The sequence below is a fragment of the Gobius niger genome (assembly GCF_951799975.1).
Source record: "Gobius niger genome assembly, chromosome: 10".
NCBI lineage: Eukaryota > Metazoa > Chordata > Actinopteri > Gobiiformes > Gobiidae > Gobius > Gobius niger.
Window position 1 is genome coordinate 14,261,884 of NC_136861.1, and position 26,130 is coordinate 14,288,013.

The 26,130-nt window shown below is 40.3% G+C and overlaps 1 protein-coding gene across 1 annotated transcript; it reads left to right on the plus strand.

The window, feature by feature from the left end:
* Positions 1-910: 910 nt before the first annotated feature.
* eftud2 (elongation factor Tu GTP binding domain containing 2) lies at positions 911-24,631 on the plus strand. Its single transcript, XM_079564393.1, has 27 exons — positions 911-963; positions 1,328-1,443; positions 1,925-2,087; positions 2,337-2,415; positions 2,520-2,595; positions 2,683-2,748; positions 2,831-2,866; positions 2,950-3,123; positions 4,142-4,308; positions 5,053-5,177; positions 5,266-5,329; positions 5,401-5,491; positions 5,653-5,788; positions 5,913-6,040; positions 6,249-6,442; positions 7,091-7,202; positions 7,290-7,430; positions 8,817-8,918; positions 8,997-9,079; positions 9,308-9,394; positions 14,671-14,797; positions 16,157-16,244; positions 16,399-16,517; positions 16,787-16,881; positions 19,205-19,358; positions 23,054-23,161; positions 24,266-24,631. The coding sequence occupies exons 2-27, from the start codon at positions 1,339-1,341 to the stop codon at positions 24,359-24,361; spliced, it is 2,916 nt and encodes a 971-aa protein (XP_079420519.1). The 5' UTR covers positions 911-963; positions 1,328-1,338; the 3' UTR covers positions 24,362-24,631.
* Positions 24,632-26,130: the final 1,499 nt, after the last annotated feature.

The window sequence follows — 26,130 nt, forward strand, 5'->3', positions numbered from 1 at the left end:
ATAATAATGATATATATGTAAGTATATATACACATACAGTACACACACGCATGCACGCACGCACGCACGCGCACGCACGCACGCACGCACGCACGCACACACACACACACACATATAAATACGTATATATTATTTATTTATATATATATATATACACATATATTTATTTATTTTGTTGTCTTTGTCACAGTTTAAATATTATCTTCGTATGCCCTTATAGTCTTATAATTTTAAGTTTTTATAGTTTATTATTTAGCTGAGTTATATTTTATAGTATGTTTTGAGATAAGATAAGATGGTACTTTATTGATCTCACAGATGGAGAAATTGCATTCGATGAGAGAGCATCTGGCAGCAGCACCCATTCAGTGCGCACCACTCTTTTTTTTTTTTTTGGGTGAAAGATCGTTGTGTCGCGGCCGCCATCTTCACTGTTTTGGTCACAGGAGGAGCACTGGTTGATGGGACCATGTTTCATGTTTATGTTTCATGTTGCACGACTGAAGCAAAAAAAAAAAAAACCTAGTTGTTCAGCCTGTTCACTAACAATGACCAATTCTGATAAATGGGTCAAGCTTTGTCCCTTTTTATGCAATCCAGTCAGTGCTGACATGGGAGTAGGCGTAAAATGGCCATCAAAAGGTCAAACTATACTATCCCAATCATTAACTGTAAAAAAAAATAATTCAATTAATTGAATTAAATTGCGACCTCTAGTGGGAAAGTGGCAAAGATTAACTATCAATCTAAAACACGAAGCTGTCATACGAAAAACACTCGACAGGGGCGCTGTGGAGTAAAATCTAATGTTTCGCTTCTTCACTGTGACTCCCACGAAGAAGAAAACACCGGAAGCGACTGTTGTTTCGTGCGCATGGCGGTATTTGGGGAATTATCTGTCTAAAAATCCAAACTTTAGACATTTTTTCAGAGTATACACCCGTTTTGCAGACTCGAGTGCTGGTACGTTATATTCTGCCGAGTGTGGCATAGTTTTCTGCTATGTGAGGTGGCGCTAAGCCCATCCGTTTTACAAAAACGTAACAGTAACGTCGGCTCCTCATTCATTTCTCTGCACGTTAGCAGTTAGCATGCTACATCAGGTTCAATAAGTAGTGTTTATTAATGTTACTCCAAGCACATTTAATGCTACTTGGAGATTACATATCAATAGAAATTAAATATTGTATGAATCGGGTCTTTTGTTCTCTCTCTCTTTATTTCAGTATTTTAACAAACAAAGCTAAAGAAACCAGTCTTATACAACTGTGCGATCGACTTCATTTAATGACCTTAGTCTTAAAGTGTGTGTGTTAATGTGTTTCAGCTCGCTTGAAGATGGAGGCTGATCTTTATGATGAGTTTGGAAACTACATCGGTCCTGAGCTCGACTCTGACGATGATGACGATGATCTGGAGGCAGAGGACAGAGACATGGATGAGGTACACAGTACACAACAAACTACAGTTAATGTGCTGTTTGATTTCGCCAGTGCTCCTCACTAATGCAGTCTGTAACCATGTGAAATATAGGTAATGTTTGTGTTGGATTGTTGATTGATTATTTTTTTGTGGAAGTTATTATTTTGAGCAGCTTAAATAGGAATAGTGTGAATTAATTTGAGCCAGGCACTTAATCAATGCAGAAAAGAAACTTCCTCTGCTTTCTGATGACAAGAGTTCTCATGATACATTACAGGAATTCATTTGCTCAAACGTATGAATACTTGTGCCGTCTTTGTGTGCTTTAAGTAACAGTACTAGCTGTAATGGTCATAAAATAAATATAAAGTGTCACTGATTTATTAAACGGTACTAGTCTAACCAAATACCAGTGCAAGTCTGACAAATACTGTGTTTTTTTCTTAGATCCTGCGAATGCTTTTCTGAACATTTCTGATTGATTTTTCTTAACCCGTGCCAGGGCGATGATGATGAAGATGACGAGCCGGCCGATGCAGATGACGATGTCCCGGGGATGGAAGTGGTTTTACACGAAGACAAGAAATACTACCCCACGGCAGAGGAGGTTTACGGGCCTGAGGTGGAGACCATTGTACAAGAGGAGGACACACAGCCTCTGACAGGTCAGAGACAACACAGATGATGTCAGAAACTAGTTGTTTATTTGGACTTATTTGGACTTGCTATGGACTATAATCTGGCATATTTACCTCTATTTTAGTTGTTTCACGGCAGATGTTCATTGATATGCATTGTCCTTATTGTGTATTGTGCGACACTTTTTAAGCTGTTTATCGCATATTGCATATCATCTGGTAATTTGTGACTCCCAGTAATACTTATTAATACTAATTGTTGTTCATTAATTTCAGAGCCCATCATCAAACCAGTAAAACACAGAAAGTTTACGCTAATGGAGCAGGAGCTGCCGGCCACGGTCTATGATATGGAGTATGTTTCCTCATTTGTTTTGTGTACAAAGATCTATAAATGCTTGTATACATTGTTTTGTTAGTAATTACTTAGTTTAACTTCTAAATTTCTTTGCTGTTCAGATTTCTTGCTGATCTCATGGACAGTCCTGAGCTGATTCGTAACATTACCTTGTGTGGACATCTTCATCACGGCAAGGTCAGGCGCTTGTAGTTACTACCATTCAAAAATAATTCATAAACATTGAATGTAGTGAGACTCACAGTACATTTCTGTCCATTTTAGACCTGTTTTGTGGATTGCCTCATTGAACAAACCCATCCAGAAATCAGGAAGAGAGACGATTTAGATGTGAGTTCTGCTTTTAATGTAGAATTTAGCATTTTCTATATTTATTTGCATCTAGCTTTATCTGTCTTTGTTGTTGTTTTAGCTCCGGTACACAGACATACTTTTTACAGAACAAGAGGTATGTTTTTATCTTTTTTTTAAATCAAATTACTCCGTGTCTGTAAATACCGGTGCTAATGTTATATTGCTTTGAATTTCTAGAGAGGCGTTGGTATCAAAAGTACCCCTGTCACAATGGTGCTGCCAGACTCGAGGGGGAAATCTTACCTTTTCAACATCATGGACACTCCGGGACACGTGAACTTCTCCGACGAGGTCACGTCCAGTATAAGGCTTTCTGACGGCATCGTCCTGTTCATAGATGCAGCAGAAGGAGTGAGTTTTTTTCTTTAAATACAGTAACTTTTTTTATTTCTTCATATAATTTTGGAATGTACAATTGGCTAGTCAATAAGATGAGCTTGTTCTGGCTTGGTTTGTTGCCTTCTGGTTTCCTGTCCTGTAGAGTATTAATATGGGGTATGATCTTTTAGCTAAAGACAAAATGCCTAAATTTACACACAAAAGAGTCTCCTTACGCCGGGCTGGGTACGGGGTAAATTTTTTCCAATTCTGGTACTTTAACGATACTTGGTTTTCAATACCGATGCCTGAATGATTCTTTTTCCAATACCTATACTAAAATATTTGTCGTCTAGAACAAGAAAACAAAACAATAATGTGTGGAAGATGTTAAGTAATGTGAGAAAAATGGGGAATTATTTGGGGGGGAAATTAGGAGAAATAGGAAAAATTTGTGACAAAAGCAAGGACAAAATGTGTTTAAAAAACATTTATTAAAGCTGAAACAACCACGTTCCTTTTTATTCTGTTCCTAGACCACCAGCATAATTTTTTTTTTTCAGTACTTTCGATACTTTTCTTTTTACGATACCGATACAGCCCTATCCTTACGTGCAGTCAGTGAAACCATCTTCTTTTTCATGTCACAACATTTTCCTTCTTTCTTGGTTGAGATTTTTATTTATAGCAACTAGAAGAAATTTGTCTTTCAAATCAATAAAGGGATTCTGATTCTTTTCATCCATCAATAACTCTCTGTCCCCTATGTAATCTTATGTATTTATTTGAGATGGACTTGGCTACCTCTCATCAGAATGAAATGAAACACAGACTACTGTAGCACCCTTAAATCAATGTCGTCTAAACTAGCTTGGTTTTTCATGTTTTGACTTAAAAGAATATATTACAAACTGGCCTCCCTCCACTGGCTGCCCTGTAGTTTAGTTCTCTACAGACATTTGGACATGCTCGTTGTGTTACTACAGAAAATAACATTTCAGTCTTCTCGAGTTTTGGCTCTCTAATATCCTCCATCTTTTTTGCTGTGCAGGTGATGTTGAACACTGAGCGTCTCATCAAACACGCCGTCCAGGAGCGAATGGCCATCACCATCTGCATCAACAAAGTGGACCGGCTCATCCTGGAGCTGAAGCTGCCTCCCACAGACGCCTACTATAAACTCAGGCACATTGTGGATGAAGTCAACGGTTTACTCAGGTAATGTTTCACTCACTTGACCTCTTACGCCTGAACCAGCCATATTTTTACCAGTTTGGCGTCACCCAAATTGAATTGATTTAAGCTTTATCGTCCCACTAGGGGAAATTTGCTCTGGGCACGTAGGCCAGATACAGCTGATAACATACAGGTAACAATTAAATCTAAAAGCTTCTTGGAAAGAAAAATGTGACCAAAAAGTAACAAAAATGTTACAAATGTGACAAAAAACTGACAGTTACAATATGTGACAAAAAAGTAACAAATAAGTGACAGAAATTGACAAAAAAGTGACAAATATGTGACAAAAAAGTAGCAGAAAAGTGACAAATTGACAAAAAAAGTAACAAAAATGGACAAATATGTGACAAAAATTGACAAAAAAATAACAAAAAAGTGACAAAAAGCCACAAATATGTGACTAAAAAGTAGCAAAACAGTGACCAAAATTGACCAAAAAAAGTGACAAATGTGACAAAAAAGCACAAAAAAAAGTGACAAAAAAATCAACAAAATAGTGATAATAAAAAACGTTTAAGACAAGATCCATTTAGATCCAGCTTTCAGATAAGGCGTTACTCTGACCTATAGACTGTAAGCTTCTAGATTTGTGTAAAGCTGAACTGGAGAATATGCGCTGGTTAAGACTGATCTTAAGAGGCTAATATTTGACCCTCACAGCTTAAAGCCACACTGCGTAACATTCCAGGTTGATTCCAATGCGATTTCCCCTTTTCCTTTCAGCACTTATTCCACCGATGAGAACGTGGTGGTGTCTCCACTGCTTGGAAACGTTTGCTTTGCCAGCTCTCAGTACAGCATCTGCTTCACTCTGGGCTCCTTTGCAAAGATCTACTCAGACACTTATGGTAAAGTGTCTTTTTTTTAATCTTGCTCTGTTGTGTATATGTCCACATTCATTCATCCTGTGATGTATTTCTTTTATACTATTTACAGGTGACATTAACTACACAGAGTTTGCCCAGAGACTTTGGGGGGACATTTATTTCAACCCCAAAACGTAACTTTCTTCTATTGTATAATGAATTCAATATTCTTTCTTTACTCTAAATTTTGTTTTTTTCTGTCCAGCCGCAAGTTCACAAAGAAAGCTCCTACCAGTAACTCTCAGCGCAGTTTTGTTGAATTTGTGTTGGAGCCTTTGTACAAGATTCTCTCACAGGTTTGTCCTTCTTTAACTTATCTGATACAATTTAACGGCCAATATGTTGGTCAGGATAACTAGGAAGAAGTGTCAAGTATTTCGGTGTTTTTCTTTAACAATTTCAGTAAAGAATAAGAAATAATGAGAAAATATATTTACTGATGTTAAATCTTTTGTAGGTGGTTGGAGACGTGGACACCTCTCTCCCTCGAGTTCTGGATGAACTGGGGATCCATTTGAGCAAAGAAGAACTGAAGCTGAACATTAGACCTTTACTGAGGCTGGTCTGTAACCGCTTCTTTGGAGAGTTCACAGGTAATCAATGGATTTAAGTTAGTCTAGTCCAGTATAACATTTGCCTTCCTGCTACAATCTACATTTACCTTGTTAAAACTTTAATAATGTAACTCCTTATTGATGCACATCTTGTGTATTTCAGGCCTTGTGGACATGTGTGTGCAGCACGTCCCCTCACCACAAGATGGCGCCAAGATCAAGATAGAGCACACGTACACTGGAGGCCTGGACTCAGACCTTGGGGAGACCATGGCAGAGTGTGACCCCGATGTAAGTACTTTATAAAAAAACAGGAAGAAAAAAAGGGTCAAGAGGTCAAAGTCAGTCTATGGTGTTGAATAAGAAATAAGTTTTGTTTTTATAGTTACAAAGTAGAATATTTAACACCCCAAGTTATATTAATATAATATTCTAGCATCTTATACCAGTCTTTGTCTTCTTCTCCTGTTCATTATTTCCCTCTGTCTTCGTCGCCCAGGGCCCTCTCATGTGCCACACCACAAAGATGTACAGCACTGAGGACGGGGTGCAGTTCCATGCTTTTGGGCGGGTGCTGAGCGGGACCATCCAAGCGGGACAGCCCGTGAAGGTGCTCGGAGAGAACTACACTCTGGACGATGAGGAGGACTCGCAGGTCTGCACCGTGGGACGCCTCTGGATCTCTGTCGCCAGGTTCGAGATTTCTGTTCGGTCTTTTGGGGCAACACATACAAATCCAGTGTTTATGTTGGAGAGAAAACTTACACAGACGTTTTTATTTTATTTGCCCAGAATTTGATTTATGATGCACCTGGATTGCTGGATCATTGTACTTGATGATCATACATAATGTTTTATTCTTTATAAGTCAATGGTAATTTTTTATATGGCCAATATTGGTTTTCTCTCTTTATATTAATGTATAAATGTTTTATTTTGTGTGATTTTTGTTGATGTTTTCCATGTGAAATGTTAATTCTTGATAAAAGTCCTCTTTTTCAATGACAAAACATCAAATCTAAGTCCATCAGTGCTGCTTTTTCTATGAGAGAGAAAGAAGGGATGTAGTTGTATCACCATCGGAGCACAGTGGGTTTTTAATTTATTAAAAATCCCAGCCGCGCCAAATGTACTCGGGTTTTGGGCAAGTTTGGCTGCAGATACTTGGCAACCCTGGCACTTGAAGACCCGGTTCATTGGCATTGAGTTCCCTTGTGTATGAAATGCATGGTATAAATTAACATGCCATGGTACCAAATAGTGCCCAGGGAGTAAAATTCTAAGATGCAACTTTTGCACGGCCCAAACATGTCTTTGTAATTTCTACTTCTGTGTGTTCAGATACCAAATCGAAGTGAACCGAGTCCCTGCTGGAAACTGGGTTCTCATTGAAGGATGTGACCAGTCGATAGTGAAGACCTCCACCATCACAGAGCCCAGAGGCAATGAGGATGTGAGCAAACAAAACCTACTTTTATACTTTTTGTTTACAGATGTGAAAAAAATAAAATAATTAAATGTGTGTGTTTCTTAATTTTAGGCACAAATTTTCAGGCCACTCAAGTTCAACACGGCGTCGGTCATTAAGATCGCTGTGGAGCCGGTTAATCCTTCAGAACTGCCAAAGATGTTGGACGGCCTGAGGAAAGTGAACAAGAGCTATCCATCCCTCACCACAAAAGTAAGCTGACGTTAGGATTTACTTCAGTAGTAATTGGAAAATTTTATCTTAAATGTAGGTAACACAATTTGGTTTAACGAGACAATAAATCATTTTCCTTTAAGTGCCTGTGATATACGTGCGGTGATGTTAATACGTCATGTTTCTTTAAACATTATGGACATTTACGAGCCATCTATAGACATTTACTATCCTGTAAACCGCACTAAGATGGCTAGAACCTTTACAGCTAAAATGGGGATTAGGGCTGCACAACGTCTTTAAATTATTATCTTATGACATTGCTTTGCTGGACGACACTAAAACTAACCATGTGTTTTTAATGGTCATATGGATAGTGTTCAAAAGTACAAGATTTTCCCGATTTAGTTGAAATATCTAAGTCAATAGGCCCTTTAATTGTTTGTAAACATTCTGGGCTTAGTTGGAGGCGGGAAGCTAGATTCCTGTCTATTTCCATTGTAGCTGTTGTCATAGTTGCACCTTAAGCCACAACAGGACCACATTTAGTTTAGTTGTAGTTTTATACTTATAATGGCTAGTTTTAGTTAAATCTTTTTTCTCTTAATCACTTCCTGGCTCCAGCTGATGTCATTGACGATGTAAGCAGCAAAAGGGTCTATACGTTTGTTAAGTGGTGACATCACAGCTCTACTTCCAGGTTCGCAGATGTGCGAGAAACTACAAAAAATCAAAATACCACAATCAATATTTCTGAAACTCAACAGAGAAAATGTACCTACTGCTATAAAAGTAATATTTACCAAAATCGCTACATCTGGATTAAGCGGAGAAAAATGCTAACGACGCACAGCTACGCTAACCCCGGAAGTAGTGACTAGAGTAAATATTACTTTTTTAGCAGTAGGTGCGGCAATTTTGGCTAATGAGTCTGAGAAATAAGTAGGTTCAGTAACTCTCCGTTGAGTTTCAGAAATATTGTGGTTGTTTTTAAGACTTTTTATGGGGGGTTTTCTTGCATATTTGCCGGTCTGCTAGTACTCGGAAGCATAGATACAGATGGCACCGCGTCAGTATCTATCGAAAAAAACGGCAGTCGTAGCTAGCGTTAGCATTAACACAATGCTAACATGAAGCATCATGTTAGCATTCTCCGCTATTTATGCATTTATGGGCTGTTGAACCACTTTTCTCCTCTCCATGTCTATCTTTATTTAGTAGAAAACTATATTTATAATTCAGCATTTGTTATGGTAGTTTTTGAATAACTTTCTCCAACTTTCCTCCTTAACTGTTTTCAAACATGACCATATATGGGCGATTCCAAAGATGCCGTCCTTATCTATACATTTTCCAATTCTTCTCTCATGTTGTGCAGCCCAGTTGTATTGAAGTAACACATTGTAATTATTATTTTCCTTTTAGGTGGAGGAGTCTGGAGAGCATGTGATCTTGGGAACTGGGGAGCTTTATCTGGACTGTGTGATGCACGACCTCCGAAAGATGTACTCCGAGATCGACATCAAAGTACGTACAGATCGTTTTGTGTATATTCTAAAGTTAAACAACACTTTTTTATTCAAACGTTGTTTTTTTCCCCTGCAGGTGGCTGATCCGGTCGTAACGTTCTGTGAGACGGTTGTGGAGACGTCCTCGCTCAAGTGTTTTGCTGAAACGCCAAACAAAAAGTTCGTACACAAGTTCATATACAGTGAATTGCTACTGCAGTCAAAACAAGGACACATTTTACTTGCATAATCGACAAATCACAAGCCTTTCCCTTCATGACATCATTCTCTTGCTTTGTTCTTGACGTCGTTTGGGAGTGTGCCCGAGTGAATGCAGGCTGTGTTTTCTTGTATAGATTTTTCTAATCACATATCGAGTCGCTCACAGCTGTCCTGTTTTATTGACAGGAATAAGATCACGATGATTGCGGAGCCTCTGGAGAAGGGTCTGGCTGAGGACATCGAGAACGAAGTGGTGCAGATCACGTGGAACAGGTACGATACATGCAACAAGAAAACACTTAGAGTATAACGCAATGGCATCACATTCTGAGCATTGGTAATATCAATGGGTGTCGATGGAAATTAGGGACTGTTGCTAACTTGCTATAGCCATTAACAATTAGAAACCAATGTCCAGAAATCCTTAACTTGGCTCCTACAACAGGAAAAAGTAACATGAATGTGAACACTCGATGTGCTTCAACTTGTAATATAAGCACCAGTGTATTGTCTGTTGCACCATCACTCCTTATTAAAGTCACTATTCCCGTTTTTTTCTTCTTTTACTATATTGTAAACTCAGACATTTGTGAGAAAAGCACATTTGTGTAAATTGTATGAACGCTCAGGCTAGTTTTCTTGCATTTCTGTGATGGTGACCCTGAAAAGTGACCCTGCAAGTTGTGAAATGTGGCTATAAACTTGTTCCTGTGAAGAATTGGGATGCTACAAATATGTTAGGAAAGTTAGGCATGACTTGGGACCATTAATTTAGTGGCTTCCTCTTTCAAAGTCCAATTTAGGGCCATTGATGTACTTGCCTGTTGCCTTTTCATTTCCATTAGCCTTTTGAGTCTTGGATTATTATTAGTAGATATTGATCACTGCAGATCTAGTGCAAACTTAAGCTGTGATTCAGAACATTTTACAAGAGGTACTTATTAAAGACTGGTAAATTTTCTATCGGCATCTAGATTATTCCTTTTTTACTCACTCAAATCTTTACATTTATCTTTTATTTACCTGTAAAACAAAATGTCCGTTGCTCCGTTGCATGTTCCTCTTCCCAACAGGTGCCATGATAAAGAGATCAGTTATTCACTTCAGCTGTCCATGGTCATAAAGATGACTGTATCTCTAAAGACACAATGCCCTTCTCATGTTTGACCTGCCTTTTACATTTGTTCCTATGGGTTTTTGTTTCGTTATTAAATCCATAATATTCCAGAAGAGCCATTAATTTCCATTTATCGCTCAGTTAGCAGAGAGAAATGGTCTGCCATGTTAAGAATGATGATTGCTTTTTTAATTAAACGCTGTCATTGGCGGAGCCAGAGGAATATAGAAATACCGTGGCTTTAAATGTAAAACGTGCTCATAGGGATTTTCACCCAGGTAATGCGTGTTATCATAGAGCCAGGCACGCAGTTCACATGTTACGGTTTTAAAGTAGAAAAGTAGTTGTCAATCATGGGAATTTCTCTCGATTCTTTATTGAAGTTCGTCAAAGGAAAAAGCGGTTATAGTTTTAATTAAAACTACACCGCGGAACATTCCTGGTAATATGTTGCTGAATTGCTGCCAAATGTTGATTTGAAAAACATATTAGCAGCACCAATTGGGCCGCGAAACCCAATATAGGAACTGCTGATGTTCACGAATCCGACAAGGCATGTTTTCTATTCAAACCACATAGGAAATTTACCTGCCATATCATTTGGCGACCTCGTGAAATGATCTCCACACTGAGCCACACTGCCGAACGTGTCACCCAATGAATAGAATCAAATACATTGGGGGAAAAAATATCTCAAAAACATGATTTACCGTGAGTTGGCTCGCCTCTCCTCAGACCTGACTCGTAGCTCTGCTGGGAGTGGGAAATCCCCAGCTCGTTTCCATGGAGATGTTGCGTCCTCTTCCAAATGCTTTGATAACAAATAACATAGTATGCCTTGATAAATTAGTTATCAAGAAGACATAATGATTGTAATAAAAGAAAAAAAAGAAGTAGTATGCCTCTACTTGATCATTAGGACCATCTGTCACTAGGGCATTATTTCATGGCGCTGGGATTATTTTCCCTTCCCTGTCTTTTGCCTGACATAAAAATAAACGGCTCTGTGTGATGATGTCATCAGGCCGCGCTGCTCAGTTTACTTGCGCAGGTGTGAGGGCTGACCAGCAGGGGGCAGGTGTGAAACAGAGACCTCTCCTTAATCGAGGCATATAATACTTGATTTGTACCTTTGTGACTGTTCAGAAAATATTCAGCATAGTTTTTTTAATTAATAAATATAGAAATAAAATAAAGACTTTTTTTAAAGGCAAGAAATAATCGTTTGAATAATCGTGATTTCAATTATGACAATAATAATCGTGATTATTATTTTATCAATAATCGAGCAGCCCCATCTGTCACGATTAGTGATGCACGATAATGCCAATTTGAACCGATAACCGATAATTCCGCATGTCCCGATACCGATAACCGATAATGACACCGATAATTATGTATATATATTTGCACTTTATTTTGTGACAAGAACTCGCTGTAACAGTTCACAGTTCTCCCCAAAATGTATTAACTCTACCAAGCAATATACAAGTGTATAAATAAAAATCAAATAATGAGTTTTACTTTGGGTTTGGGTCTCCACCTTTTTCTAAAGCTCTGTTTTTTTACAGTTCCATCATGAGCAGGTCTGACTCTGCTCATCTGTGTCACATCTTATTTAAAATAATAATAATAATAATAATAATAATAATAATAATAATAATACTGCTTAATTCCTAGTATTTTTCTTTTTGTGGACATCATACTAATGAATTCTTATTTACAATGCTGGAATATAATCCTGCATTGGGCTCATTTATGCATTTGTGCCTCGTGTGGTAAAAAAACAACAACCCATAGCTGCGTGGCTCATTTCATCAATGTAAAACTCCTCTCGTTCATAGCGCTTTAATCGCGGGGCTGTCGTGTTTATTTGATCAGAAATGCTAAGATAATACACGTGTGTTCAGGCCCCTCTCTGTTCCAGTAACTCACGTGAGCGGGTCAGAGGTTCGCATTTCCTCGTCTTTTTCTCATTTTGTTGCGGTGCTAATGTTGACGTTACTTCGATGTAAAAAGTCGAAAAACTCTTTCTTCACGGAGAGCGCCTGACAGCGCTGTTTCGCTGGAATACCCGTCGTATTTTTCTGCTAAAACCGTGCAAAAGTCGGCCGTGGAGAGCGTGTATCTGCTGCTGTAAATGTGCTGTCCTGAGTCTGCAGCAGCTCCGGGCTGCAGGACGCACGGGCGGCGCCGCAGAGAGAAAGGTAGCGAGCTGGAGCCGCAGATTCAATGTAATTTGAGCTTATAATTATCGGGCCTAATTATCGGCCGAATTTTTGTTTATCGGCTTTATCGGGGATGGCGCCTAAATGCCGATAATTATCGGCGGCCGATATTATCGTGCATCCCTAGTCACGATAATTACTATATCGACTTATCGTTCAATAAATAACAGATAAACAATTTGTTTTTGGGCTCAATATTTGTCGTTGATGCATTTATTAGCTTTTTCCCACTGTTTTTTCTTTGTAAAACATTGATTTCTAACTGAAGCAAATTAAGTTACATTATATTTCATGTATATTGCAGCTTTTGTGGTAATTTAGGATATGATGATTTTGACTTTTAGAACAAAGGTTTACTGTCATTATATGCCTGAGAGTTGACAGTATCCAGTATCGATAGAGTCAATAATATCATTTATCGCGATACTTTCCTACCTCAATATATCGAACTTCAATTTGTTATGGTGACAGACCTTAAATGCAGTACTTTGGCAAACATCCAGCGGATCATGAACCCCCTTTCCCTGTGACGAAACCCAGAAATCTGAGATAAATGTTTAATCACAATGGTGCTTAAGTGATGTTGCGTAGATCTATAGTTTCTGCCCTCGTGCCAGCTCTTACTACCCCCCTTACATAAACCACCTCCTGGCTCACGTGCGCGGCGTTTTCGGCGTGCAGCTGGAGGACACGGGTGTAACTTGTGACTTGTGTGACATGCGGCTCATTAAAAACGCTCCTTGCTTTATCGATCCGCTCACTTACCGTAATTGAATCATGCGGTAAAAGCCTGTATGAAATCTGCCGTCACCGTGCGATGACGCTGCGCACGAGTGACTCCGCGCGGGCCGCCGTCCGTCCGTCCCGCCACCGCCCCCTCATCTGTGAGTCCATCTGGCCCGAAACGCTGCTGTGCTTCGAATGGGACATGCTTCACACACCATTAAACTAAACCTTCGCCCTGTAGTCCTCCTCGTCCATTAACCTCTTCACCCTTGATCAACCAATCTTTTTAATGCCCCTCTTCAACTGGTGGCCGTCCTGTTTTAGAGGCAGATAAATACTTTCAGTTTAGTAACTTTTTGCAGTTACTGTACACTCAGTAGTAGAGTAGAGTAGTAGTATTTTTGAGTAAGGGAACACTTGATTAAAACAATTGGTTTCTCTTTCCACGGTAAGTGACAAAAGCTTAATGTGGAGATTATTTAAAGTTTAAATAGTTAATCTCCAATTTTCTTGTATCTTAATAAAGTAGAAAATAATCAGTAGAGAGAGAGAAAGGGAGAAATTTGGAAAGTAAACAATCAAGCCCCCCCTCCCCTCATGTTTGATCCTGAAAGCTACTCCTAGTTAGCACTTGAGGTGAGAAAAACATTTTTAAAGTAAACTATCAAGCTCCATCGCCCTTCCAGCCCCCTGACTGGACTGGTTCACAGGAAAGCTCGTCTCATTGGTCAAAATTATGGCTCTGGAGATTTGGATTAGTTGCTGAAATTAGCAAAGGGAGCGACTTAGAGGAGAAAAATAACAAAAATAGCAGGCCCAGGCGGTCAATTATATGCATTTTTTTTTTTTCATTTGTGAAACTTTAAAACTGGCAGACTCAAACGGTTACTCAGCACTAAAGTAGTTTTCACAAAGGACCTTTTTTCCCCCTTTATTTAACTACTTAGTCCACACAGCCTTTTCTCTGTGCACTGTTAAAGGTGATGCTGCTCCACTAACAGAATTATAAAGTTCTTTTCTATCTATCTCTTCTATTACTGTTTTTTACTTACATTATTTGGCAGGGACTGTACAAGAAAGCATTTCCATTAATGAAATGGCCGATGTTATGTACCTGAGGTGTACATAACATCTCCTCAGGTACATAACTAGATAACTGTCTGGGTGAAGAGAAGGTGAATTCGAGACCTCATGATAAGCATTGAAAAACTTTGAACTGTTTCGTTTCCCTGCTTGGCACACTTTATAATAAAGAATAGCTTGTTCTGCTGGTGGTCTGCAGAACATTGTCTCGGTTCAAAGGAAGGAGTGAACTGAGGCCTCGTTTGCAGCAACAAACACTCCCGCTTCATAAGATAATCAAGATAAATACAAGTTGAGCAGAACAACCTTTTTTACTTGTCTTTGAGTAAAATTATTCCCTTGCTCTTATTCGAGTAAATAAATCTTCCCATCTCTGTCCTGTTTGCTTTCCACAGGAAGAAGTTGGGTGAGTTCTTCCAGACCAAGTACGACTGGGATCTGCTGGCGGCTCGGTCCATCTGGGCCTTTGGACCCGACACAACGGGACCCAACATCCTGGTGGACGACACGCTGCCTTCTGAGGTGAGACGGACAGGAACTTGGCAGCGGAGCGAGGATGGCAGAAACACAGCCCCGTGCTTGGATGGACGCCTTGGCGATTTATTACACAATACTTTTTAAGTCTGGAATGTTCAGCCCTATTATAGACTAATAAACACTGATCTTCCCAAAACGTATGAGCGGATCAGACACAAACACACACAAATCCTATTATTATCATTGCATATTACTATATTGCTGGGTTGCAGGTGACATCACAGGATTCTATAGGCCAATACTATTATATGACTTGTGAAAGTGTAATGCTGTTAATAGGAAAAGTGGCTCCTGCCCCCTGCTGGGTCTGGTGACATCATCACATTCTAGAACCTGAAACCCAGCAATTAAAGCAGACGTTTCACTTTTTTTGACCTTCCTCCTCAAAGAAGCAGCCAGTTTTTATCATACTCTAAAACCCTGCCTGAACCGAGCACATTTTCTCCAATTCAGCCATACCCAAATCTAAAAGCTTCTCGATTGAATGGCAACAATGCCTTCTTTGAAAGCTAAGGCCTACTGAAGTGATCATAGCTTTTTTGTTGTGTTGTTGCCGCATTTTTGTCGCTCTTTTGCTGGGTTTTTTGTAGTATTCTTGCTGTTCTGGCACGTTTTTGTCACTTGTTTACTACTTCTTTGTTGCTTTTTTTGTCATGTTTTGGTTGCTCTTTTCTCACTTTTTTAGTTGCTTCCTCATTGTTTTTTCCGTTGCTTTTTGTCTTGATTAGCCACATTGTTGTCACTCCTTTTGTGGCTCTTTAATCATCTTCTTCTTTGTGGCTTTTTTGTCACTTTTTGTGGCCCTTTGTACGTTGCATTTTTGCTCCGTTTTTGACGCTCTTTTGTCACGTTTCATCCTCGTTTTCGTTGCTATATTTTGACACTTTTTTTCCAAGAAGCTTTTAGATTTGGATAAAGCTGAACTTGAGGAAATGTGCTCGGTTCAGGTCGGGTTAAGAGGTTAATCCAATCATCAGAACTTGAAAGTGTGAATACTCCAAGACCTCTGCACTTTTAGTCCTAATTTATTTGCTTTTGCTTTCATATCGTTTCCTGGTTCACACCCCAGGTTTCCGCCCTCTGTTCCTGGTCCTGTCCCGTAACAAACAAAGAGAAAATCTTCACGTTCTCACTGTTATTGTGAAGTTTGCTTTCACTGCATCTGGAGCAGAGTCGTTCTTTTATGCTTCTCTTTTGTCGGCTGATGTAAAGCCAACAAGTTTGAAGTCGTGCCAAGCGCTCTAAACCTTTTTTATTTCGCTGTAAATTAGCGTGTACTCACTGTCAGTTTCCAGATACTTTAATTAACCTCAGTAAAAGCATCTCTAAAATGATTGTGTGTAGGTGGACAAGGCGCTGCTGGGCTCGGTCAAAGACAGCATCGTCCAGGGTTTCCAGTGGGGCACCAGGGAGGGCCCTCTCTGCGACGAGCGTGAGTAGTTTTTTTTTTTCTTTATATATTCAACACAAACAGCTCACTCTGCCGCTCTAGGCCCTTCCTCAGACTCCGGTTTGGCCGCTTTTACTCAGCGTTTTTAATGAAGGTCAGCGCAATCTCCCTCATATGGCTCTCCTTTGCCCCACAGCCATCCGAAATGTCAAGTTTAAGATCCTGGATGCCGTCATCGCTCAGGAGCCGCTGCACCGAGGAGGGGGCCAGGTCATCCCGACGGCCCGGAGAGTGGTGTACTCCGCTTTCCTCATGGTGAGACCCCCCCCCCCCCCACTCCTCGTCCCTACCCCCTCCACGCACTCTCTATAAGCTTCCATTACGCTGATTACGCCTTGGGATTTTTTTCTGCTGACGTGCCGCCTTTTTAATTGCAGCGCGATAACATTGCTCTTCCTCAAGTTTGGCTCCTCTCCTTGCCTGCTTTTGGCCCCCTCTGCGGCCGCTATCATAAATCCCCCGGCTACACGAGATGGCCGTGGACCCTTTGTCGTCACTAATGTGCGCTCCCTCTCTGTTCGCAGGCCACTCCAAGGCTGATGGAGCCGTATTACTTCGTGGAGGTGCAGGCCCCGGCAGATTGCGTGTCGGCTGTGTACACTGTGTTGGCTCGAAGGAGGTCAGTGCGATGGTTCTATTCACGATGCTTATGTGCAAGCGGGCCATTAAAGTTGAGCCCGGGCTGCAACAATGGGGAGTTTACAGCAGCCGGGAAAAACATGATGCCCCTGGGTTGGTCCTGACCTCAAAACACAGTTGTAGGAAGTAATCCAGGGCATTGCCAAAAGTTGTTAAGTGGAGTGTGAGGATACAGACAGCAAATTGACAACCGGGCTTTTATTTTGAGTGAAGCTTTTCAATAAATGTTGCAACAAATAGAAACTGGAAAACAAAGCTGTCACTTAATCTGCTGTCGATGTGATTTATACAACCTATTGGTATAGGCTTTTACATGAGCCTTTTTGGTTACCTAGGCTTAGGAATAATGTTAATATTAACAATATTACACATTACATGTGACTGGTGTGATGCTTTTCAGAAAGACTCAATGATGCTTTACAACAGTGGTTCCCAACGTTTATTCTCTTTTGTACCCCTTGGGCCTTTCAGTGGTCAACTGTGTACCCCCTAACATCAAGGGTGTTGCAGTTTATTTAGAAAGAAATTACTTAAAAGTGGTATTTGTAAATAAAATGCTCCCAAAGCAACACATTTTACTGAAAAATATACCTTTTCCTGTAAAAATGGTGTTACATTTTCCCTTTTTTTTCAATCTGAAATTGTTCCAAGTACCCCCTGCTAGGTCCTCGAGTACCCCCAGGGGTCCCCGTACCCCTGGTTGGGAAACACTGCTTTACAAAACATGAGCAAAAACAAAGACGTACAGGACCGATGGGAAAAGATGATGTGGCTAAATGCATACTGTATCCTCTTAACCCCACCTTCACTGAGGGCATTTTCTCCTGTACGGCTTTGCCCAAATCTAAAAGCTTCTTGATAAAAGTGTCAAAATAGTGACAAAAAGATTAAAACGAGGATAAAAAAAAAAATATGAAAAAATGATGAAAAAAATTACAATCTGACACAAAAGTGACGAAAAAGTAACAAAAAGGTCTTGTCTTTCACATAAGGCGTTGCTCTGGCCTGTTGGCTGTCAGCTTTCGGATCGAGAAGCTTTTAGATTTGGGTACAGCCGAACCGGCGAAAATGCGCTCAGTTAAGAGGTTAACAAGTAGGTTCTGAGGGATTTTTTCTTCTTTTCTTTATTAGGATCCCCATTAGCTTTCACAAAGTGGCTGCTGCGGTTTTGAAGTAAAATCAAATTGCATTTACAAAACAGAAAAAAAAGAGTGAAACATCTTGAATTGAGAAATGAATCATGCATAAATCTCACATAAATCATACAACCATAGGAAGCAAAGGAAGTGGATGCCATCACTCACACACTGAGCTTATTGTCCTTTTATTTTCTGCTTCAGATTTACTTTTATTGTTTCTCATATTAAAAGGAAGTGAGTTCCAAGCCTGTGCTCATCTGAACAGAAAGTATTATGTTTCATCCAATTTTCTGATACTGAGGGGGATTGAATTAAGAGGTTGTAACTCTCTGTCCCCCAAGGTCTAGCGAAAGGAGCGCACAAAAGATCAAAACCAGTACAGTAGGAAACAAATCTCCGATAAAGTATATTATGAACTCTGACAATCCTGTTGATGGTCAATACTTTAGTATCACATGCAAAAGTAGAGCAGCAGCACAGCATTTGTGCATTTTATTTTACTCGCGCTGCATTTTCTTGTTTACATTTCACTTGTAGCATCACGTGTATATAATATTTTTCCTCTTGCACCCACTATTAAACACCTCTTGATAAAAGACCATAGACCCATAGTGTCTACTGAATAATGTTGAATCAAGTGTCATGATAAGCACTGGCCTTAAGGTTACTCAAGGCTACTCAAATATAATATAAGCAGAGTGTCTATAGTGTTTCGTCCCCAAGATTTATAAGGTTCTCCCTGTTATTAATAGTTCTGAGATGTTTAAGTTTGAAGGTGTGACCACTCATAGACCGAAATAGAAAGGGGTATAATGTTTTTGCTCATAAAAAGCTCAAAAAGGCACCAGAATCTACAAGCTGGCCCAGGGACAATGATATAGACCTTTTATAATTCTAAGGAGATGATTTATAGAAAGATGCACCGTCTTTCTGACACGCAGTCGACCACATACGGACAAGGTCACCATTAACAACACGTGCATCAGTCACATTCTGTATCTTTATATTTTACTGAGTGCTTTGCTGTCACTGAAGCGCGACCTTTTCATTAAATTCCTTCCTCTTCTCGCAGATATTATAAATCCACAGTGAAATGCATGTAAACGTGATTGATGTCTGCAGTCGTGGAGGGACTGTATTTTTTATCGGTTATTTTTTTTACAGAGGCCACGTGACCCAGGACGCCCCGATCCCCGGCTCCCCTCTGTACACCATCAAAGCCTTCATCCCGGCCATTGACTCGTTCGGCTTCGAGACTGACCTCAGGACGCACACGCAGGGCCAGGCCTTCGCTCTGTCCGTGTTTCACCACTGGCAGGTCAGATTCATGAACGCATTTCTTCTGTTCCTTTGACACCACTGCAGCAAAGTCACATCAATTCAACTCTTATAAAATACAGCACATGTCATTGTGTCTTAAGGGCGCATTGACTCAGGTCACTGTTGTAGTAAATGTCTGTTCTTTGCCAAACTGCAGATATTTCCAAGGACAACAGAATCAGTAATTGTTTAATTAGTTGCAAAAAGACCAAACACTTTAACTTTTCCTTTCACAGCTCTAAGCTCAAACACGGGCCGTCCACTTTTCACAAAATACTTCTCCAATGGGTCGGACCCCAGCACGCCGAGTGACAGGTGGATTTAAAGCAGTACTAAGTACTAAGCCCCTAGAGGCCATAAGCGCCACTGCAGGTGTTGTAGTATGTTGCTTGTTGTTACTCATTAATTGTCCTTGAGAGTAAATACTACACTGACAGAAAAGACAAAGGGAGAGAGGGATATTGTACATCCAATTACACAATGGAGATCATTTTTTCCACTGAAACGTGGCTGTAAATACTGCTTAAGTGGCGCTAGCCCACAGTTAGCTTTGCCTGTTAGCTTCTTCGTGATTCCATTAGTGTGTATTGGGGCCTCCTACCCGTAGGCAGGGAAGTTGCAATTGTGGTTTTCTGGCCAGAAACACCAGGGGGAGATGAAAGACCCTCCAATCTTCCTATTAACACTTGTATTACCCCCAGAGCGACTATGAAAAGGATTTATTGTGGTAAACAAGTTACTTAGTACTGCTTTAACCAATCACAGTGAAGTGTAAACCAATCAGAAGACGCAACCTAACGGTACTAATTGATGTAACTCAAGCCCTGATTCGATTCGATTTTTGATTGTATGTTCCCCATTTCATGACTCATTTTATAACCAAAAGGTGTTTCTTTTATATCTGCATTTTTGTCCTTGTAACAAACTAACTGTTGTCTCAGTAAGAGAGCTTTACAAAAAAGTACAAGACATGAATTGTTTTTTTTGGTCAATTTTTTAACATCTGCATATTTGTCTTTCATTCTTGTATCGGACTGTAACGATTATTTTATTTTGTACATCGATTCACATTTTAAGCAGTTTAAAACGATTGTTAAACCGATTTTAAATGCATTTTCGATCAAGGGTTAATCATTACATCCCCCGTTATTATTAGGTGCCACTATATCAAACTGGTAATGCTTCACTTATCCATATACAGTAAGTTCGGTGTTTGTTTGTTTTTGTGGTTAAAATGTGGTTTTCACCCAGTTTAGACATAACTTAGGTCTTTTTCTGACCCTTTTAGATCCGGTTTATTCCTGATTTGATCTTCAGCTAGTTCTTGTAGCTAGAAGCTCATATATTTTTTGAAGCGCTTCTTGGTGTGAGAATTATGAGAACCTAGAGGATATTTGTAACCCATTTCAAGTGGCTTTTTGAATTTGTAAAGTATTCATTGGTTGGTGGTGGTTTTCCCAAACATTTCTGCTAAGCCCGCTAGTAGATATAACATTCACAAAACTACGCAAATTGACAACTTGCAAATGCAAATCTGAGACGCTGGCGAACTTGTTGGTGATTACAGCTTTAACTTCAAAAGGAACCGTCCACTGAAGGCCCGTTGTGACGGCCGTGAAGCCCTAATCCTTTTTAAATGCGGCTAATTTTCCCTGACGTGGCTCTGCAGAGTGTGGACACAAACACAGCGGACATGACAGGCAGCGCACACACAGCCACATTATACTTAAACCTAATGACTCAACACTGTGCGCTGGCCACATCAGGAGCAGTTTGTCCGGACGTCTGCGCCGCGACGGTCACTATAAGGTTTGGTGAGAGAGAGAGAGTGCAGAGAAAGGCCAGGACTGGCTATTTATAGGCTCAAGTCACATTAGGTCGACTTCTTAACCGCATTTTGGCCAGATTCACCATAGAGATTGGTTCAGGGCGTCTGGAGGTTCACTGTGGAGGTTTTGACAATAGACTAAAACTACATGCAGAAAACTAGACACATTTCAGACTAAAGTAGAGAAGACCTCCTTCATCCATAATAAGATAAGAGATCTTTATTGTCTGACCCAATCGAGGCAGAAATTCATCTTTGACACGGTTTAAAAGGCATTAAAAAAAAGCAAACAGACCAATTTACACACAATGCAAATACATACAAATATAGGCTGCTGTACTAATGCTGATGGGATGCGTGATTTTTTGTGAGTGTTATTATTTGCTGGTGGGAATAGGGCTGTCAAGATAATTACTATATCAACTTTTCGTTCATTGAATAACAGATAAACGATTATTTTTTTGGGCACGATATCTATCGCAGTTACAGTTATTAGCACACCCCCAACCATTTTTTGTTTGTAAAACTTTGAAATCTAGATGAACAAAAAACAATAAAAAAAAATAAGAAAAAGTTAATTTGGGTCCGAAGTGCCGTCATGCACGAGCTTGAAGTAGAAGCTGCAGTTGTGCATAAGACCTGAGGTGACAGTAGTGAGCATAAAATGACCAACTTGCATCTAGTCTCTTTAAGGTTTATCAACTGAACAATATGTTAAGCTTCCCAGCGCTACATACACACAGGAACGATGGGTTAAGTGTCCTGCCCAAAGACACAACACAATGCACTGTTCTACCTCCCTCCAGTCTCCTCCAGCGCTCAGTATACGTGCATGTGTAAAGATTTCCTTCCCAGTGAGCTTGTTAAATTCTCCCATACATGGAAACAAAATCAATCACATGTCAAATTATGCCTCTACTAGAGCTGCACCTGAACCCATCAGCACGTCCATGTTCGCTGCTCCTCAAGGCTTTGTCAGAAATCATCCTCCATCCCACATCGATTTAGCTGCCACAGAAAATAGGAATAACATTGCTTTCCCTGAGCTGTGGCATTTGCCTTGTTTAACCGTAGAGACATGTCTCTCATTAGCGGAAGATGTGCTTCTGCGATTGGCCCTCAGCCGCCTCAGTGTTGAATATCTCAGTTAGCGTCTCTATCCATCTGTTGATTAGTCCACAGCCGCTCATTGATTAGCTTTTCCTGCCTTTTCCCGACGTCAGTCTAACCCCGAAGCTGGGAATGCCTCGTTTAGTCGCTCAAGATTCAGATCGATCCAATTACGCTTCACAATTACGCTCCGAGAAAGGCGTTTCTGTTCCTACTCCTTGCCTGGGTATGATTTCAGGAAATACTTGGAAAAGAGCAGAGGAATATCACTTGCGTCAGAAAATAATCATTAGATGTTTTTCAAGAGTTGCTCAGCCCAAATGGGAACACATCATCCATTATTTTATTGGTTTATAGGTTGCTTTGCATGAAACGTCCCCTTTTAAGTCAGTCTCCCTTTGTTTTTTGTGCTCAGATGCGCTGAAATGCCTCACACGCTGAGAAGGTCACAGTCTTTAACATAATGGACTTAGTGAATCATTCTAAAAGCCCCGGCTCTCCCTCGGCCGCTCCCGTGATGCTGTGTTTATCGTGGACTGAGGAAGTGACAGCTGTGACATGTGGCGGTTTCTATCACGTTGATGGATGCTCCTCTGACTCAGGAACAAGTGGACAGATTTGCAAATGAATCAAACATTTAGTGAAGGCTTCAGCACTCCGCACAAGCGTCACGTGTCGCTCCTGTCAGATTAGCCGGAGTGGGTTTTTTGCAGCCCTAATCATGTTTTTTATGACGTTGTTATGTAACGTTGCAGATTGTTCCCGGTGATCCGCTGGATAAGAGCATCGTGATCCGGCCCCTGGAGCCGCAGCCGGCGCCGCACTTGGCCCGAGAGTTCATGATCAAGACACGGAGACGCAAGGTGAGTGTCGAGAAAGAATTAAAACTTACATGAAACAAGGAAGAAAAATTAAACATTTATATCTCAATTCATGACTACTATATAAAGGTAGGGTATGTGAGTTGTTTTCTTTTCTGTAAATATTTCATAAACATGATGATGTTTTGGTTCTCAAGACAATTATCCGATCAGAAGACAGAATGAGCTCCACATTTGGGTTTCAGATCCGATGGAGATGGAAAAAGACTCTCTCCGACTTCCACAATCCCCATTCATGTGTTAATCAGCGCTAGTGCAGCCTCCGGTAGTTAAAGCTCAGTGACTGAACGCTGGACGTTCTAGGCTTTCAAATTAAGAATGTTCACATATAGTGACACTAAAACATGTACAATAGGTCAGGATGTTTGAGAGTACGCATGGGGGACGAAGGATAGAAATTAGCCTAAGGCTACAATCCGGTGTGGCTTGTTTACATTAACGTGCACTGTCCCAACCAAATAAACCAATAAATAAATTTAAAAAAAATTAAAAACTTGTGTGCGTGTCCACATCAGCAGCTTGCGGCAACACAAGTTCATTTGTACTTCTAGCGCCTTTTTAAACCACTGAGAGCATAAACCTACAAACGTTGCCTTTTATTACAATGGACATTGTTTATTGTTTCACTTCACTTTCACAAGTTTTATAGTTTCACTTCCTGATTGGACACTGACAGGAAGTGACATAGACAGAGGCAAACAATTTTAAAATGTTGCTGTGCCAACCATGTTAAGTCAATGGGAAATGAGCCCAAATGCTATGGAACTTTGTCTCTATCTATGTCACTTCCTGTCGGCAGTCAAACAAAAATAATAACATTCCTTACAGCAGATGCTATCCTCTAAATAAGTCATATTTTCAAAAGCATAACAAACATGTTTAGTATAATGTATTATGAAAAAATATGATCAGAGATGGATTTTTCCTCAGAGGAGCAAAGAATGAAGGTCGTCTCAGTACTTGCAGTATTTAAAGTAGTTAATGAGCCGATCGGACAGACTTCATTTTTCAACAGAACCTAGATTAGCTCTTGGGTAAGAAATGTGGCTAATAATCAGGCTAATCACTCTTTTCTTCTCGCTGCAGGGTTTGAGCGAGGACGTCAGTATCAGCAAGTTCTTCGACGATCCTATGTTGTTGGAGCTGGCCAAACAGGACGTGGTGCTCAACTATCCCATGTGAGACCGAAACCAATCCTGAAACTGACTTTAGCAGTAACCGCAGCTGTCGATCACTGGCAGTTCTCATTTCTCTGAAGAGGGACGATATTGGACCACAGGAAACATGCTATAAACGAAAGCCATTGGTTTGGTTCAGTATCAATGTGAAAGCCTGTCTTTGTGTTGTATTCTTATTTTTATATGTAAAAACAAACAAAAAAAGATCAGTGTGTTTTGTAGAACATTTTTAAATAATACTGTCATTGAATGCATCCCTGACGAAATAAAGTCACTCGAATACATTGTGATATCCTTAACTTGTCCTTTGTGTGCAGTGTAAGACTTATCAAGCATTAATTTGAGCAATTATTTAGTCAAAAAGGTCATGTAGTCACTGTAGTCGAAAAATGAGGGAGGCTGTATTTGATTTGATTTCATCTCCACCTCGTGTTAGATGACACCTGAACCGAGCACATTTCCTCCTTTGGCTTAACCCAAATCTAAAAGCTTTTTTGGTTTGGGTTAAGAAAAATGTCAAAACAGTGACACAAGAGAAACACAAAAGTGACAAGAATGTGTGACAAAAACGGAAAAAGCCCCTCTAACATGAGTTTTGTGAGTCTTTGCTTTCAAATGAGACGTTACACTGGCCTATAGGCTGTGACCTTCTAGATTTGGATAAAGCTGAACTGGAGACAATGCACTCGGTTAGGGCAGGGGTTAAGAGGTTAAAGCTGCAGTTCTCCATCAAGCCTCAACATCCAATATAAAATGTATGTGCTTGGAATAAGACAATGGAGCCACAAAAGCCCCTAAAAAGTAAAAAGAAAAAACTTGTTGAGCACACATGTTTTTCCCTCTCCTTTTCTCCATGGACAAACTGCCAGTAAGAGAGAGAAAAAACATAATGGCTTACACTTGTATAGCGCTTTTCAAGCCTGTGTTCCCAAGTTTCCCAAAGCGGCACACCATTGTTATTATTCATTCACTCCATACTCTGTAGCCACAGCCACCTCTGGGGTAGACTAACGGGAGCAAGGCTGACAATCTGCGCCTTCAGCCCTCCAACTGGGACTGCCAGAGTTAGCATCGTAGCTAACTCTGGCATATTTGCATGTGGACTTCGAGGACTCATGTTAATTAATATGCATTGTCTGATTTTAAAGCTGCCTTAAGTGATGTCTTTTTAAATTTTTTTCATCAGTAGGTCGAGTAGTGAACACTGCTCTGCTCCACCACCACCCCCCCTCCCCTCACCTGGCTTTCCCCCGTCATTTACACCCCTCATTCCCCTCCACACTTAACAAGCTCCTCTGATTGCATTCAGTGAGATACGGAAATCTCATTAATCTTGCGTGAAACACACATTTATCAGCATAAATAAGACATTTTCAGACTTATTTGCTAAACTGCAACCTTCATGAAAGTCTCTGTTTTTTTTGGCATTGAGAACAGCTCAGTTCACAGTGCAGAACTTTTTTTCCCTGCAACCCTTGAATGCCTCAGGCTCTCCTCAGGTGCTGCTTTGCTTTGTGATCATACGACCTGACAGCTCCTGTAGATATTGGATTAATAAACAAACTGACATTTCATGAGGATTTCAGCTGCATCAGAGCAGGTCGGTCAGATGTTTGTCAGGTCACGATCTTTTTGTAAACTTTTATCATAATGCTAAACTGTTAGCCGCTAACTGTTGTTGTGTCTTCATTTAGTGGTAGAGGAAACTGGAGAACTCGGAGGAAACCTACGCAGACACGGGGAGAACATGCAATGTAACTCCGGCCTCTGTAT

Coding starts and splice junctions, on each gene's coding strand:
- eftud2 (XM_079564393.1), top strand. CDS start 1,339: ATGGAGGCTGATCTTTATGATGAGTTTGGAAACTACATCGGTCCTGAG. Junction 3,124..4,141: donor TCATAGATGCAGCAGAAGGA/GTGAGTTTTTTT, acceptor TTTGCTGTGCAG/GTGATGTTGAACACTGAGCG. Junction 7,203..7,289: donor AGCCCAGAGGCAATGAGGAT/GTGAGCAAACAA, acceptor TCTTAATTTTAG/GCACAAATTTTCAGGCCACT.